The 19,111-nt window shown below is 35.7% G+C and overlaps 1 protein-coding gene across 1 annotated transcript in view; it reads left to right on the top strand.

Annotated features, from left to right (window-relative positions):
- The window catches only part of LOC118924893 (IQ domain-containing protein M-like), a 179,791-nt gene extending 161,227 nt beyond the window's left edge, over positions 1-18,564 (top strand). The window contains exon 6 of the mRNA XM_036910126.2: positions 18,176-18,564. Within this exon, the coding sequence (XP_036766021.2) occupies positions 18,176-18,285 (110 nt within the window). The 3' untranslated portion in view covers positions 18,286-18,564. The remainder of the gene's footprint in view (positions 1-18,175) is intronic.
- Positions 18,565-19,111: the final 547 nt, after the last annotated feature.

Here is a 19,111-nt window from a genome sequence, read left to right as displayed (position 1 = left end):
AGGCTGACTCTCTTGTTAGAGGCAAATAGAGCTGGTGGTTTTAAATGGAATCTAGTGCTTACTTACCATTACAAAAGTCCTAAGGCCCTTGAGAATTATGCTAAGTCTATTCCACCTGTGCTCTACAGATGGAACAACAAAGCCTAGATGACAGCACATCTGCTTACAACAAGGTTTACTGAATATTTAAAACCCACTCTTGAGACCTATTGCCCAGAAAAAAAGATTTGTTTCAAAATATGATGGCTCATTGATAATACACCTTGTCACCCAAGTGCTCTGATGGAGATGGACAATGAGGCTAATGTTTTTTTTCATCCCTGCTAACACTAGATCCATTTTGCAGCCCATGGATTGAGGAGTCGTTTCCACCTTCAAGTCTTATTATTTGAGAAATGCATTTTGTAAGACTTTAGCTGCCATAGAGGGTGATTTCTCTGATTTTGGCAAAGTAAATTGCAAACCATCCGGAAAGGATTCACCACTCTAAATGCCTTTAAGAACACTCATGATTCATGGGAAGAAGTCAAAATACCATTATTCACAGAAGTTAGAAGAAGTTGATTCCAACCCTCATGGATGACTGAGGGGTTCAAGACTTTAGCTGAGGAGCTAAGTGAAAATGCAGTAGAAATAGCAAGAGAACTAGAATTCGAAGTAGAGCCTGAAGATATGACTGAATGGCTGCAATCCCGTGGTAAAAATAAATGGATGCAGAGTTGCTTCTTACTGAGGAGGAAAGAAATGGTTTTTTGAGATGGAAACTACTGCTGGTGAAGATGCTGTGAAGATTGTTGAAATGACAACAAAGGATTTAGACTATGACAAACTTAGCTGGCAACGCAGTGGCTGGGTTTGAGATCATGCACTCCAATTCTGAAAGAAGTGCTACTGTGGGTAAAATGCTAGCAAACAGCATCCATGCTACTGAGAAATTGTTTGTGGAAGCATGAGTCAATTGAGGTGACAAACTTCATTGTTGTGTTATTTTAAGAAATTGCCATAGCCACCCCGACCTTCATCAGGCACCAACCTGATCAGCCAGTGGCCATCAACATCAAGGCAAGACCCTCCAGCAGCCTAATGATTCACTGAAAGCTTGGATAATGGTTAGAAAGTTTTAGCAATAAATTATTTTTAGTTAAGGTATGTACATTTTTTAGATTTATTATTGCACACTTAATAAACAACAATTAGTGTGACTATAAGTGCTGCGTGCATGGTAAGTGAAAAAAATACATTTGACTCACTTTATTGCCGTATTTACTTTATTGCAGTGGTCTGAACCAAACCTGCAATGTCTCTGTGGTCTGTCTGTACTAATTCATGTATTTAAAAATAGAGAATGACTTAACCTAGTGTGAATGATGGCATTATTACATTATATTGCAGAATTTTCTTTTTCTTACCTATATCGCCTTCATTAGTAGCAAATACAATCTGAAAACCTTAACTAAGGTCTTGAAGAGACATATGAAATTTAAAGCCATTTTAAAAAGCAGAAAGATTTGCGTTTGTTATTTTTCTGGTTCACATCTAACTTAGATAAAAGTTAGTAGCTGAAAATGGGCCCACAAAATATGTTTAGTTCCTTTTTTATTGTAGAAAATGCATTTCTTATCTCTCTTACTACACAAATATTAATCTGGTTTCATGTGAGAGTCAGAGAATAGTCTTAAAAACTGAAAGGCCAGTGAATGCCATTTTTGAATAACACCAACAGTTTCGGATGGTCCAGATCATCTGTCACTGCACATTGTCATCTCAGCTGGGCAACCCTGGCAATATTGCAGCAGGCTATTGTTTATTGAGAAAGCTAATATTAGGAGGAGATGTGATAAGAATGCCTTTTAAAAAACTAATTGAGTGCTATCTGGTTTTTGGCAATAGCATCTTGTATCTCTCTGTAGTTTATCACTTTAGAGTCCTTTTTCAGCCTCTTTATAAAATCCCATTATTTAAAAATCGAGGGCAGAGTGATGGCATGTAAGGAGCTTTATATATTACTCTGATTCTCAGTGATAACCCTTTCTCTTCTATTGCTCAACAAACCCTACTTTATTGAAAAACATAGGCAAACCTGCAGAAAGCTTGAGATATGAGTCATAATCCCATTGTTCACTTCAAACAGTCTTCAAATTTTTACAGTAATTTTTAGAGAGGAAAAAGCAGAGTCAAAATGTTGAAAACATTATTAAGGGTGGGAAGATTTCTATTCAGTTATGCCCTTTTTAATGTTTTTCAGCTGATTTCCTCTTATTATCTATCTAATTACAAAATCCCCAAATAGGAGGGATAGATGGAGAAATACATGATAAAGAAAATACATGAAAATATTGATTATTGAAGCTATGTCATTATATAATTCTTTCACATGCTTAGTATATTTGCAAATATTTTTAAGAAATCATTGGGAACAAAATACTCAGATATTATCCTACTGGCTCTATCAGTGAAAATGTAATAGACATTTGTTTGTTTCATCAAATGATTATTTACAATAAATTCCAACTAAAATAATCTTGAAGCATCAAATATGATTTGCTAAGGAAATTTCCTACTTCCAATCTGAATTTAAAGAAACACAAACTGGTGGAAGAATTAATGAATTACAAGATGGGGGAAAAACACAATGGGACAGCAAGAAAGTAGTAATGGGAATTATACGTATATTTTTGTAAAAGCTCTGGAAAGAAATCAGAGTGCAAAAAGTCTCAGTTCTTTCCTCAGAAGCACATTGATGTGAATAATTAAATTAGTGTTAATAATTTGAGAGTAGAATTGTCTTTTACATATTTGTTTTTTCTTCAAAAAAAAAAAAAACAAAACCTTTCTCAACTGCCATCCAGAAACCAAAAAATAGGAACTAACTGAGTTCCTGGTGACGTGGACTTTTTCTGTTATTGGGCTTCTCTGTTTCGGCTGTGGCATTTTTGGGACTTGGGCATAGTTACTGATCTCCATCTCCTCCCTGCCTTCTGCAGGGAAAGAGGGTAAGAGCAGAAGAATCAGATGGGCTGTAGGCGCCCATCTATGTAGTAGCACAAATACCAGCTGAATGTATTTTTGGTCAGGTACAAAGAAACAAATGGCTGTTGGTTTGCCCAAATGTTGTTTACCCTTCTGATATTCTTCCCAACAACCATCATGTATAAATATGTATGGTATTTATTTCAGTGTGCAGCTGAGTACAATTCAGCAAGGTGCTCCTGTACCCATACTTATTTTTCAATATGAAATTATAGAGCTTTTTAACTGAATGGGTTTGGGACTTCCTCAGTGGCTACTCATAGGCTACATTTTGCTAATAAAGAATATCCTTAAAAAAGAAAAAGTTAGGATTCTCAAACCTTAAGGTTTGCACAAAGGATTTTGTACAAAACCGTGGCAGAGACAAGGGACTTGGCATGATCTTGACCTCTCCTTTTTATACACGTCTTAAAGACATTTATATTTCGTGGCAAAGCCAAGTATCAAGCACAGTACCTACACTCATTTCTGAAACCGAATTTCCAGGACAAGAGTGAAGCAGCAACAAAGGGTGGAGCACCAGTGCTGAAAAGTGGTGAAAAACAAACAAAACTTCGTTTAGGAGCATTATTGTTGTAAGTGCCTTAAAACAATCAAAATCTGAACCTTCTATTGCCTGAATTTTATTTTATATTTCAGAATGACATTGATATTTCTAAACTGGAAGCAAAGAATATATTAGGCTTGACTGACAAAATGGCTTTCATAAATGGTTTTGACCTAGTGAAGAGACAGAGTTACTAAGGAAAGGAAGATGAGGTAGAGATGCTCTGAATGCTCGGAGAGACAAGACTGTCAGTAGCACCACAGTCTCTAAAAGGCATCAGCACTATGCCCTCCTAGCAAATAGCAGTAATGCAGTTCAAACTACTTTATTCATATGTGTATTCATTTATTATTGATATAATACATTATCACATATAATATATATTATATAATATACATAATGTATGTTATATATCATATGATATATATAATATATAGTGTATTTATATGCAATATTATATATAGTTATATAAAATATTATATATACATTTATATTTATTATAAAGTGAATACTTTATCCATCCAGGCTCAACACAAGAAGTGAAAAGCAAACTAAAAGTTTTAAGAAGAAATGATTTAATACAATAAATTAAGTACTTAAAAAATTGTTGGAGGGTGAAAGGTGTTTCCTGGTTTTGTCTTCTAAGAAACACCAGTAGGGCAAGGAAGACCTCCCAGCCTGTGTAGCTACCCCTTGGTGGCTGCCACAGGAGCTGTGAATCCAAGAACACACCAATGGCTGACCCCAGAATCAGGACATGAAATCATGGCGATGCCGTTCTTGCTGCTGCGAGTGCTTCTCGTCACCCAGAATCTAGACAGCAGTGTTTGTAGCACTGCAGCAGGACACACCCACCATTAGTCCACTCTCTGTGCTAGCAGGAAGATTTGAAAAGGGGGTGGGTAGAGAAAAGAGACACCACATCACTTTTGCCTTCTGAATTTTATGGAAGTGTAGATAGTCGGTAGAAATTAACATCCAGAGTCTTCATTTCAAGGAATCTCAGAAACATAGTTTGTTTTCTTTTTTAATTTCCAGTTGCTCTAGATCTGGAATGAAGATTGAAGAGAGGGGCCAATCTACAACATCCACTGCAGAGTCAATATCCAAGAATAGAAAATATTTATAAACGCTTGCATAATTATTTGATACTTAAATTTCCAAAGCTAGGATCATAATATGTGCTAAAATATTTGGATAAAATTAAAATAGATCTATCAATTAAGTATGTATGCAGATAATTATATTCAGACAAAAGGCAAAAAGTGAAGTCTGTTGACTGACTGGATTCAAGTCCTGATCTTGCCATTCTTTAAGCATGTGATCTTGTACACGGTATTTAACTTCTGTGAACTATGGTTTTCTCATCTGTAAAGTGAGAATTATAATAGTAACATCTCATAGGGTTATTATTAAGAATAAATGAAAATATACATGAAAAGTGCTTAAATAGTAACTAATTCATTGCTGTAATTGCTACCACTGTTGTTACTGTTATATATTGGAATCAGGCACCTCACTAGGCTCTCTGGGTTTGAAGTTCAATGATAAGATTTGCTAACTAGTGACTGTGGGAAATTTCCTCAAAATGTCTGTGCCCGTTTCCTCCTGCATAAAATTGACACTGTAATGGTACTTGTCATATAGGGTTGTGATAAGAAATAAATAAAATAGAACGTATTATTTGCTTAGAACAATGTCTGACACTAAATAAGATCCAGGGTATTTTTGAAAGTATCTTACATTTAGATATCGAACTTACTTTAACACAATCAGTCTAGTCAACATTTTCTTTCTGAAGATTTAACACAAAATCTTCAGTTTTACAGTCCTTCTGAGCAGAAACAGAATAAACCTAATGTTTATTATATCTTTTAGACACAAATTTAAATTGCATTATAAATTGTCTTAGGCATGAAGCTGTGTAAACCAGTACACAATATTCATGTGCTATCCAGATTATGATGTGATGGATAATATATGTAAAATATTCACTACCAATATACAGTAGATGCCAAATGTTAAAAAACGCAGGACATAACACTACTAATTTTGTCTCTCAAAACCAGGGAACTATGGCAAATAAAATAAATTAAGAAAAAGAAATGCAGTTAAGAGTATGATTAGATTGATTTTATTAAAGTTAGTTTTGTGTATAAGAAAAAAAATTTAAAGTCATAACTGGCAAATTTAAGAAACAATACCTACTTTGGAAACCTGCTCAAGTTAGTGGAAATTGTGATCAGAAAAACCAATCTGTGTTCAAATTCTCATTCTGCCACGTAGTCTGTGTGACTTTAGATATATTAACCTTTCTGGGCTATAACTTTCTCCATTCTGCAAGGGGACTACCTTCCAGGGATCTTGGGAAAATTACACTTCAGTTTAAAAAAAAATAGTAGACGGAAAATATCTTTCCAGAGAAATGCATGAAGGAGGTAAAGATGTAGGGTGAAGGCAGCATTTCAGAGGCATACACATATTCTGACAGCATGGGACTAGGAAGAGAAAATATGGAAGGATCAAGACCAGGAGGATCCTTCTTGAAGTTTGTATAAAAGAGAGAGAAAGATAGATATTTTCATAGCTACCATGTGTGGTTAAATTTTGTGGACAACGATGAAAAATATTCACAGGATTTATGTTGTGGAGCATTGATAAACCAAGAAATTTTTAAGAGCTCTTCAGATGGGTGTGTGGAAATATTCACTGTTAAGAAAAGGGTGTCTGAAGATTACTTTAAAATAATTTTAAGAATTTACATTTGGGCATTTTATTATGAGACCTTGTACAAATTAGAATTCTTTATCATTATGCCAGAAATGGAATCACATGGATCCCTGACTTATATTTGGGTTACATTGTAGACTTTATAATCCAGAATATTAAATCCAATTTGCTGCTCAGCATTATAATTACTCTGTACTTGAGTCAAGTGTACACTTCACCATTTATTTTTTCTCACCTAAAGCATGGTGTAAAGGAGAGGAACATCAACAAAACTGAACTCATGCTAATTACAATTATGTGTAGAATGCCCTGCCCAAGACAAAATATGTCTTAGAGAAGCAGACTTATTCAGCACCATATAACTTTACTAAATTGAGTGAGGCTACAGAAGAGCTTTATTAAATTTCCAACCAGACATGACTTTCAGCCAAGTTTCTCTATGAAGAGCTAATTTCTGAAGGATTTAAAATTCTTCTGTTCAGAGAATGTTCATGTCAGATAAACATGGACCTCTGAGTGTGAGAATGTGCCAACTGCTGTGGAACTTGCAATTAAGCAAGTTTTTGTTGTTTTTACTGTTTTTAATCAGTTCAGACTAATTACCATAATTTTTTTAAACTTGAGAAATTAATGAGAAGTATCAAATGGAGAAAAGACTTGGTCATGGTTAGAACATGCCACTGAATGTCTAGGGATGGCCACCTTTGGAAACAGAAAATGCTAAGTGTGTAGCTAGAGGGTTTAGAACTTTTTTTTTTCCATGGACTCAGCTCCACAAAAAAAGTTTGTGGGCAGACTGACTTACTGAGAAATAGTTGCTGGAATTTCTCAGGTCAGTTTGTGAGCATATCTGAGAAAGAGAAAAATGTTGGGTTTTCAGCCTGAAAATTTACTTCCACGAACTGTCAGCAATAGTAAAATGAATCTTGAAGAATCAGGAACCATTCGATCATGTTCGCATAGCAGTTTTATATGGTAAAGATGTATTGACTGACCTTGGTTTTCATCACAAAATCAGAGGCCCATCTGAGTTGTCACTAGTAAACCAGTACAATCTGAGGGGATAAAATAAATGATTTTGGCGTGATGGAGCTTGGGAAGGTGGATGCTCTGGGACACAGAAATTGCCAGTGTACTGCATTCCTTTGGAGATGGATACCTATTAAATGAGCTCCTGGCTGGTAGAGATAAGTAGGTTCTTCTGTCCTGATCACAGGATACTCAGAGCCATCTTGGTTTTACATAGGAGATGAATCCTTTATTAATTTGCTTTCAGGGTGGCAAAGTCAATGTTACTATTAGATATTTCTTTGGCATGGGACAAGTGCCTGGACAGCAGAGCATTTGGATGGTAGGAGGTGGCGCCACATTTGCTTAGCTGTGACAAAGAGCGACATCTAGTGGTAAAGTACAACTGCGAACATACCCAGTTCTAAGCCTTTCCAAAGATGTGGACCCTGTGTGGAAAGGGATTATATACTCACCTTAATAAATATGCTTGTTTAGAAGATGTCATTGCCTAGCTTCAAGGCCTGGAAGAAGGAAATTTGAGGCACTCTGCCAGACAGACTCTTAATGAGATTTCAGAGGCGTGCTCATATACAAGGGAGTCATGGGAGGACAGAAAGATGGGCTGTGTATTGGTAGACCTCTTGGATATACCAGATGGATTTATCTATCTGATTTATCTAAGAAGCAGCAGCAAAATAAAGAATTTATATTCCTCAGAATTTAACTTGGGATATGTATATGGATTGGGAGGATGTATATGCTGAAAACCAGTTAAGAATGGGGGGAGAATTATATTTTTTGATGGTCTTCACCTCAGAATGTTGTACATCAGCAGTAAATACAGAACAGATATATAGGAAAAGGCTAGAGGAAACAATCTGGTGGTCTATCGGGAGAGGGTTGTTTGCTTGGAAGTGGCATTCACTTAGCAAGCACACTAAGTATATCTGCGTGTATTACATCTATCTATCTATCTATCTATCTATCTATCTATCTATCTATCTATCTATCTATCTATCTATCTATCTATCTATCTATCTATCTATCTATATTTCCAATAAATAAATATGCTAGTGAAGATGGTGACAAATTAATCTCCATCTCGGTGGAAGACAAATAAGAAGAGAAGGGGAATAATAACATATAATATAAGAAATACGATGCATTCAAATTGAAATCAAGTGCTTTATGTATGTTTTCTCATTTAATTCCTAGGCTATTCCTTTGAAGTAGGTACTGTTATTATCTTCACTTTACAGATTAAGAAATGAAAGTTCATCTTTCCTAAGATTACAAAGGTGCTAAGTTAGAAGTGCCAGTATTTGAATTCTGGTCTTTTTGATACCAAAGTTCAGGCTCTTAGCTCTGTGCTAGAAATGTCACAAGAATATTTATCCCTTCCTGGTAAGATATTGACCATCCTGTTTTGAAAAGTTTGTCCATCAAATGTCCTTATCTAAAGGCCATTAAGATCAATTGCATTTCAGTTAGAGCTCAATAGATTATAATACAAATGGTTTGAACCTTCTTTTTTCTTCTCTATTGTACACACATATGGGAACACTTGAATCGTTTTGTGATTGTTTCTTATCTGAGGCAGTTTGGTAATTTGAATCTTCACTAGGCTGTTGTCTTAACATAGACTAAAGTGAATAATGAAGCACTTGCTTGGACTATTTCCTGGTAGAATATTGTAGTCATACCATACCACTTTCATTTTTGACAAGATGAAAAGCAAATGAAGGTCAAATATACTAAGTCACGGAGAATATCTAGGGTAAAATGCATTTGTACACATTTTTTATAGGCTTCAAATTGTGTGTTCTAGATGGGACTCCTCCTTCGGTTAATCACATATTTTTGTTTGGAATACTAGAATCTACTTGAGCTCAGAGAAATTTCTTAGTTGTATCTTTTACATAGATTCTAAAGTCTTTAGCCTTTATTACTTTGTCTTTTTCTAGCATACCCTCCTTTTAAACATACCATGAAGAGTTTCCAATTGAAAACTCTAAAATTTCTCTCGTATTTTCATCTTTCCTGTCTTTGCTTTGAAGCTTCATTGCTTAGCCACTGGGCAGAGAATGAGATCCAAGTAATGGAAGCAGTTCTGGTCACTTGTATGTAAACCTGGCGCAGGGGCTCTTACTGAGAGTGGATTTCTTACAACTGGGCCTGAAAGATCCACCTTCTAACGAGGTGGAAGTGGTTGGCATTCTTTGCCTTAGTAGTCATGAGTACTGAGTACTTTGTGAAAAGTAAGTTGTCCCAGCCATCTGTTAATACACTAAGGCCAAACACATTCTGTTCCAAATATAATGACAATACCATATTAAGGATTAGTAATTCTACTCCTATAGTTTATTACATCAAAACTTTAAGGGAGAGAAGTTCTATGATAGCATCAATAGATAATAAAAGAAGTATTCTTTTAGTAGTACTTCTAAAATTCAACAACCAGACTAAAAAACAAGAAACTAAGTAAGCAAATAAATAAATCTGAAAAGAAATCTAGAGAGCTGAATATTCAAGCTAGGAGCAGGAAAGATACTCATTAAAGAATTATAAAGAAATCAAAAGTAACTATGGCTTTATAAATTTTTTAAGCATTTCTATATAAAAATTCCATAAACGAACCTATTTAAAAATTTTTTAAAATTGATTTGGAGTGGAATTGCATTTTAGAAGACAGGTTTAATACACTGAGCTGTTCAAAATTGAGAACAAGAGGGCAATGTAAATAAGAAAAATAGACAAAATATGTAGAGAAACCACTCACAAAACAGAAATACCACAGCTAGTGAGTATATGCAAAGATGCTCAAAGTCTGTAGTATATGAGGAAGCTCAATGGAATAGCAGGTTTTAGACTGGCCAAAAGCAAAACTAAGCAGAACAAAACAGTAACGGCCCTTGCTGGATGTGATATGAGCAAAGAAATACTGTTACACATTCCTGAGAGAAACAGGAAGTTCACAGTGTTTTAGAAAGCACCTTGGCAATATTAATTAATATTTAAAATGCATATACTTTCAATTCTGTGCTCTGTCTTGTGAACCTATCACATGGAAAACAAAAGCACTAACTAAACAAGAATTCTTACTTTAGTATGCTTTTTTTTTTTTTGGAAAAACTGAGGAGCAAAGTTAATGTTAATCTGTACAGGAATATTGTGGTTCATTCATATCACAGTATACTATATACCACTTAAAATAATGAATTGGAGCTATGTTAGGTTGGAGGGACTTCTATGAATTTTTCTTGAGTGAAGAAAGCAAAATATAAAAAGTATCATAACATTTTTATAAGACAAAAATGAGAATTATCAAAATTATTTAATAAACACTCATTTAGCTGTAAGACACTTTGAGATTAGGTCAGTGAGACAAAGAAATGAATTACTGATAGTTTGAAGATACAAGACAAACATAAAAAGGCAAACAACAGTATACTGTAACCCAGACCTATTTTTAAAATGAGTGATATAAACAGTAGTATAGTTTCCAATGAGTTGCTGTAAAAAAAAAAAAAAGTTTTCCAATCCATATGTGGATTAAGAACTGCCTCTAGCTCAATGAAACATGTCACCATCAGGTGTCTTAATTCTCTATAATAAAAATAATGATAGCATCAGTTACTGGTAGAAAGAGAAATTGAGATAATGTGAGTCATGCATTCAGCAGGGTCTGGCACAGAATAAATGTTTATTAAATGGAAGCTGTTATTCTCATTGTCATTATTATTGTTTTTTAAATGCTAAGGTTATATATTTTTTGAAAGACTGTCACAGAGGTAAAGTGCCCTTCTCATCCCATTCTATCAACAGGAACATGCTATCAATCTGATTATCCCTGGGTGATACTAACCTTGATCACTTGGCCAAGGCCGTGTTTAGCAGGTTTCTCCAATCACTGTAAGTTCTTTTCCCACCTCCTACCTTCTGCAGTCTGTTTTTTGAAACATAACTAAGTCCAGCTCACACTTGAGGTAGGAGTGGAGTATTAAAAATTTCCTCCTGGAGGTGGGAATATCTACAGAAATTACTAAGAATTCTTATATAATGAAGATATTTTTTTCTTCCCCATTTGTTTATTTATTTATTTACATCAGTGCTCTTATACATTTCTTGTATACTCTGAGTTATAATCTAATGCTTATTATTGTGTGATTGTTGTTCAAATTGTTCCAGCTTTAGACATTGGGAGATTTTCCAGGTTGCCTTCTCAGTCCTTTGACATGCCCCTACCCTTTTATTTTTTGAGTGCTTCCTTACTTTCTGGCACTACAAGCTTCATCTTGTACTATCCCTTCTCTAGCCCTAGAACTAGCCTTTTCTTCAAGGAATCTGGGTTCCTTTCATTGGGGAACAGTCTTTAGAAACCAAAATCTGGGCACTGGATGTGCTAATTGCCACTGAGGTGTTACTATTTCTAGGCTCCCTCCATGGGCAGATCTAGGAAATACATATATGTTAATACTCACCCATGTTTGTAAATATAGTTACAGTTATTTATGTATCTTTCCATTTGTGTCTGTTCTTCTGGTTTCCTGCCAAAACATTGTTTTCTAAAATTACTTAGGTCCGCTCCTTTTTCCCAACCCTGTTCAGTGAGTTGATAACACTTTTGATAAAGCCGGTATTTCTTGATTGCACAGAAAGTAGTTTCATGCTCAAGTCTTCCACATAGAAAATATTTCCCTATGAGGAGTCAGACTGACTTCTTTCATCTCCATATTCCATAAGCTTCATTTTTAACTTTTGTGTTCTTATGGTAATAAATGCTGTGTTCTTATGGTAATAAATAAATAAATATTTATTTATATTAATTTATAATTTATATAATTATATAAATTATAATAATTTATTTATATATAATAAAATAATAAATAAATAAAATATCTGACTTTGTACCTTATTCTTAACTTACTCTGTGCCAGGCACCCATTTATAACAGGGCTGCTCTCCCATTTCCTTTCATCTTGTGAGGAACATTTTTGATGTGATCTCTTCTTGCTGGCCACCTGTGGTGCAAATCATGCCACCTGGCCTTTGGGAGCCATTCATTGGCATCAAGTCTTAATATCTGCCACAGTTCCAGCAATGAAATGTATAAACTGTCCTCTCTCTGTCCTGACCTTAGGTCTCCCCAGTCAGCTAGCCTTCTCAGAGTTCTCACGCCCACTTGGAAAGCTCCACAATCTCAGTAGCTCTCCTCACACCACATCGGGCAAGGTTGCAGAACCTTCACCTACACACTGCCCACAGCTATTGCTGCAGCACCGTATCGGCCACCTGACTTTATCAAACAGGTTGCAGCCCCTTCAACAAAAATTCTGTACTCCAGGATTTTTGAACAAAGTATATGTGCTTTCCATCATTGAGGCTTCTCTTTTTCCATTCCCTCAGGGTAAAGTACAAGGGGTAAGGCTCCTGACTCTTTCTCAAGAGCCCATTAAGATCTCCTTCTTCATTCTGCCACCAGTCTGCTAGTCCAATTCTTATTCCTTGTAAGTTGGAAAGAGTTCACATGACATCACACATAATATGTCTTACCATATGGCTTCATGTGCTAAATTCTTCAGATGTTGGCTTCTTGGATTCCTAAAATGCTATGCATTTCTGAGCAAAGCTGTACTCTTCCAAGCGGTAGCCTTTCTTTTGAAAGTACTGTTTTTACTTTGTGTTTTAAAACCTCCTTCTTGAAATGTAATTGTCTTCTTTGTCCTAGGGTTTTTCTGCTGGAGGGTAGTGCATACATGGAATGCCACAAAATTATTCACCGCATTTTAAATAGCTATTTTTATTAAAGATGTGTTTTCCATTTTCTACCATTTACAGAATATGAAGTTGATTATTTTAAAACTCAAGAATGGAATATTGTATTAGCTATTTCCTTTTTTTTCCTTGTTTCAAATTTGGTAAGCATCAGAAATGATGTGATTTATTTTCATTCACCCTCAAGAAAACCATTACTATTGCTTGAATGGCAGAGTTAGGAGCTAGAATCAGTAAAGAGTGGGAAGCAAACATTTAATATTTCAAAACAATAGCCAACTAACATATACACACATGTATATGTAGGTACATATATAGTTACAAAAATAGTCACACAGAATTTTCTACCTACTCGTATGTGACCCCTGGTCTCTTTGAAAGCAATCCCCCAGCACAGAATCCCATAACCCCCACAGTGCTGTCTGCCGCTGTCACTCTGAAGCACAGCGAGCCTAGAGAGGGGGTCTAGCTGCTGCTGAAGGTGCCACCAGCACCTGTGCAGGCCCTGCTGGGCTGATTCCACAAAGGCCTAAGGCAACCAGCTGAAGGGCGAAGCTCTGCTCCTGGCCTTTGTACCTCAGTTGCTCAATCTCTGAGCACTGATGCCCTGTGCTTCAGCATCCCGAGGACATGGTGTAGCAAAACAGCTTTTTCATCTTGAATCATTTTCTTATTGGGGCTTTCCAATCACAAACATGTAGGTTAGAACCTCCCGAGAGGAGCAAGGGAGGGCAGGGAAGAGGGCAGGGGACAGTCAAAGCAAAATCATCCTAGCAAAAGGCTGCTCAGAGTATATAAAATCACCCATCCCTGCCAACTGCCAGTCTCATTGGACCAAGATAAAAATATTCAGCTCACTTTACTCATACTAAGTTTTTCCCCAAGAGGGCTTCTTGATCTTTCCTTGCAAAGAGGTCCCTAGAGGATTTGTTCTGCCTGTCTTCCGGACATACTTTTGTTTGGAGTTCTAACGTGCACAAAGTAGGTTTACATGCGGATCCCCCACTATGTGCTACCATCAAATGTAAGCACTTAAGTATATCCTTAATTATTTGTTACCTAGGACTATAATTTTGCTTTATGTTGACTATGATAATCTTCTGGGGACAGAGCCATGGTACGTGTTAGGAAGGTTTTCTTTTTTTAATTAAATTTCTATGAGTTACATAATAATTGCAGGTTTTTGCTGGGTTTTTTTGGTTTGTTTTTAAACAAGGAAATGGAGACTCAGAAAGGTCTCAGCTAGTGCCCTTTACTTCACCCTGTTGCCGTTAGCATGAACCTGAACAAATAGGACTCAACAGATGCTCAATGACCTGAATGTGTATTTTATTTTTTACACAATCCATGTTCATTTTATTTCAAAGTTGCATTACAATGATTCACACTGAAGCATCCACAAGAAGTAGCCAACAGCGTAGATATAACCTTGAGGAGGTCAGGGAAATTGCATGAAAGCTAATAAAACAGTCTGTGGACATGGAAATCTGGAGATGTTTTTAAAGAAAATGGCAAAAACATACTTTGAAACTTTGAAAAAAATTAAGTATCCCTTAAGAAATGCATATAAAGCATAGAATCTATTTTATTTGGACATTTTCCCAATTTGAAATCATTTTTTAAATTATTGAAGCATAAGCAGAGATATCTAACTTCTGATTATATATTCATTATCTATAATAAAAATGACTTTCAACCATATATTCCAATCTAGAAACCTGAAAATCTCTAATATTGTCATGTGTTTACATAATCTCTCTTGCTGAAAATACAGATAAGTGAAAAGAAGAACTAAAGCTAAATTAGAATTCCACCCACTCCTAATATTTTGGTATTTAATACTGTATGCGTTTTTTTAATGCATATAACTTTTTTAAAAAACACCCTGGGGTCATATTGTAGATACTGCTTTATAATCCACTTTTCCATTTAAAACTATATTGTAACATATGGGGAGGTTATTAAAATATGTTTCTGTGAGGCATTTTAAAGGCCTTGTTTAAAGTTGCTTTCCTCTAGAGAGGTTTTTCAATTGTTCTTGAAGCCCAACAAACTAAATTTATTTGAGATATTTTTGAACCACAGGGTGACATGAACTGGAACACCATCTTTGGGATTCTGCTCTGTTTACACAGCCTCATAGAAACAGGAAAATTTCCTTGTTGTCTTCTTTGAAGTCTTGCCTTCTCTCCCCTTCCCTCAATTTTTTTTAACGCCTTCCTGCCTACTCTGATAGTGTAGTGCTCTGGGGCCCCGACCCTCCACTGCGGTCACATGCTGAACTTCTCATTTTGGGTGGACCCCAGGCTTTACCTCCTGTCCCCGCCCCCCTCACAAGGCTGAAGTGCAGAAATTCAGGGCTCAGAAGAAAACCTCAGACCAAAAAAAACTGGCTTTGGCACTCAAATAATGACTAAGGTTACTGATTTTACCTTAATTTTAGCCTCTGTATTTTCTTCCTCTCTGACAAGCTTAGCCATGCAGTTAAAATACATTTAATATTTCATCCAGGATTTGATTTGCTTTAATAAAAAAGATTGTTTTCTGAATCTGTTCTGCCGTCTGACAAAAATGAAGGTCAAGAATTATTTACTTTGAAAGATTAAAAACTATGTCATGTATATTTACATTTTTATCCTTCCTAAAATTAAGTGATCCTTGATTTAATTGAAATTTTTATAAAATAATAGATTTCATACAATTTAAGGTTTTGCTCCCAATTCCACTTCTGATCACCAACTAAGATCCTGGTCACTAATTTCAATGCGTGAGTTTGCTTTTTTCCCCATATCAACAAGCAATTCTCAGACACCAGCTGGGTATCCTACAATTATAACTCAATTCTGACACTATCCACCCGGAGATAGCATCAGATTCCACAGGTTAAGGGCTCAGTCCTACAAGACTGCCCCCAGCTGTCCAGATGCCAATCACAAGTAGGTTAGTAATAGGTCATCAGGTTATCCTGTCCAATTTGACTAGAAATCAGAGGTTTCTAGTCAAATCCAAAGATCCCCTCTTTGGTTTAATTTGCTAGACTGGCTCACAAAACTCAAGGAAACACTTACTTAGCACTTATCAGCTTACTGAAGATATCATAAGGGACACAGATGACCAGATAGATGAAGAGATACATAGGGCAAGGTCTGGGAAGTCCCAGAACCCAGGGGTTTCCTGTCCTTGGGGAGTTGGGGTGCATCATCCTCCGGGAACGTGGATATATTCTTCTATCTGGAAACTCTGTGAACTCCATACTACGGAGATTTCTAGGATGGCTCCCACAACTAGGCATGATCAGTTATTAACTCCATTTATATGCCCTTCCCCTCTCCAGAGAAACATGTATATGTGGAGGTGGGGTTGAAAAATACCAAGCTTCTAGTTATGACTTGGTTTTTCTGGCGACCAGCCCCCATCAAGGAGACACTCAGGAGACATCCAGGAGCCTATCCAGACTTGCCTCATTAAAACCAAAGATGCTCTTAGTGCTTTTACCACTGAGGGAGTCACGAGGGTTTGTGCCAGGGATGGGGTCAAAGACCAAGTATTAGAACAAGAGATATTTCTAGTGCTCTTATCACTTGGGAAATTACAAGGGTTTTAGGAACTCAGTGCTGGGAACCAGGGGCAGAGACCAATAAATACATTTTCTATTATCTCACACAATTGTTAGTGAGATTTCTTTATAAAGCCATATATAATAACATCACAGTGTAAATCATTAATAATACTATACCTGTATTTTGAATACTTATGAAATATCAGATACTTTTTTTTTTAACTAATAGACTCCATTTTTTTGTTTGTTTTGAAGCGTTTAGGTCTATAGAAACACCATGGAAAGTACAAGTGTTCCCATATATGCCTTCTCCTGCATCCCCTCCTCCCATTTCCTATGTAAAACACCTTGCATTAGTGTGGTATGTTTGTTAGCAGTTGATGATTTAATATTAATACATTATTTTTACACATATATCTTTTGATACATGTTTTTGGGTCCTTTAAACAACCAAACAAGATAGATACTATCCCATTTCAAAAGCAAGGAAACAAAGATTGAGTATTAAATCTGGATTCACTCACAAATGCAAGAACAAGAGTTTGGACCATTATATTCGCTTTTCCTTCTATTTTACCTCCTGTATTTCAGCTGTTTTCTGTCTGATGAAATGTATGGTTGGTATGACATATTATCAAAAAAAAAATGACAGTAAGAAATCATTTTCTCCTAAGCTCTCATCTTTAGAACTACCCCTATTTTTCCATAACTACTAGATTAGAACACCCGTTGGTGGTTGCCTTTCCCTAAGATACATTTGCAATGGTAATTACTAATGCTAATTATATTGTAAGTACTCTGAATATAGTCTAATTTAGTTTTGTTGTTATAAGCCTTGCTCCTTGTCAAATGACAATAAAACATAAAAACAGCAAAAATGCCCTGCATCTTTTACAACCCATCAAGTCATTCTTTCCTTTTAGTAATATGGACTGTTCTTCTCAAAACTTTGTTTTTTGGCAATTAGCTATGTTTTTGTTTAATAACAATAACAGGTCCTAAAGGCAAAAATATAGTACCTTATTTGTAAATTAGAGCTTTGTGTAATGGTGGCCACAATTTACAATGGTAAATCTATGGCTTTTATTTCTTATTTGGAAAGCCATTTGATACATAAAGATGGATTAAGTATAAGCAATCTATACAAATCATGGTTTATATTGATTTGATTATCAATATCAGAATTTGATTATATTGTAATGCAAAACATTTCAATACTGTTGTTCTTCAGGTCACACATAGGTTGCATCTAACTTATCTCAAGGACTCTATAGTTTGGTGGACTCCAGGTTCTGCCATTTCTTCTCTCAACTCTGGTCCAATAGCAGCTCTTGCTGAGTCTTTTGACGTGATATATAATGTAGGGCAATACACCTGAGGAAAATGTACCCAAGTCAAACCTTTTGTATGTTTTAACACAACCGTAATTTATTTCCTGTAATATTTTATGATTTCAAAAGCATTATACATTCTGTCATATTAATTGAAAATGTGTTAATGTGATTATATGTTTTGTTTTGCAGTGAATGGACATCCAATACTCAAAAGAGCTAATATCCAGATTGTTGGGAAGTTAGTATCCAGATCTATGAGAGACAGGAAAATGAGACAACATTATTATCATGAGAAGTAGAATCATGTTTTTCTTCAAACAATATTGTTAGCATAGCACTTGAACCTATCTATCCAGAGATAGGCTCACATTGGACATAGATTAATTCTGTACCAACAGCAAAAAAAGGACAAGCATCTTTACATATTCAAAGGATTTCAACAAGTAAGTTTATAATTTATAATATCCTTGGATGAACCATTCATTAGATCTTCTGAAAAACACCTGTTTTATCATGATGAAGTTGAAACCATAGAGGGTCAGACATTCCTTTCACTGGACTTCAGTTTGTTTTGTTACCAATAAATGCCATAAAGAAATTTTAAAGATCTTATTTTTAAAAACTCACTTAAATTTTTTGGAAATGCCTTCTCAAAATGTTTTAAATTATGTGACTTATTAGTGTAGTCATAGTATTATTTTCCCCTATTCTCAGTGCTCATTCTGAAGTGAAAACTGAGAGTCAATATGTCAATATACAGTATTCCTGAGGTACCTGTCTTAGGTCAGAAAGGATCTGAAGCACAGTGGCTAACACAAGTTCCTTAATAATCTTGAATTTAATTTTATCTACCTAACCATCATTCATCCATCCACGCATCCATCCATCCATCCATCCATCCACCCTTCTACCCATTCATCCACCCTTCTACCCATCCATCCATCCATCTGTCTATCCATCCATCCATCCATCCATCCATCCATCCATCCATCCAACCATCCATCCAACCATCCCTCTAGGAATGTGATTGCAGAAGCAAGTGAGGGAGCAATAGTTGAAGGCTCCCTCAGAATCTATGCATAGCACAGAGACTAGTCATGATTAGAGGCAGGATCTACATGACAG

This window comes from Manis pentadactyla, chromosome 1, assembly GCF_030020395.1.
Source record: "Manis pentadactyla isolate mManPen7 chromosome 1, mManPen7.hap1, whole genome shotgun sequence".
Classification (NCBI taxonomy): Eukaryota; Metazoa; Chordata; class Mammalia; order Pholidota; family Manidae; genus Manis; species Manis pentadactyla.
Note: the sequence above shows the minus strand (reverse complement) of the source record. Positions and strands in the feature narration are given on the sequence as shown.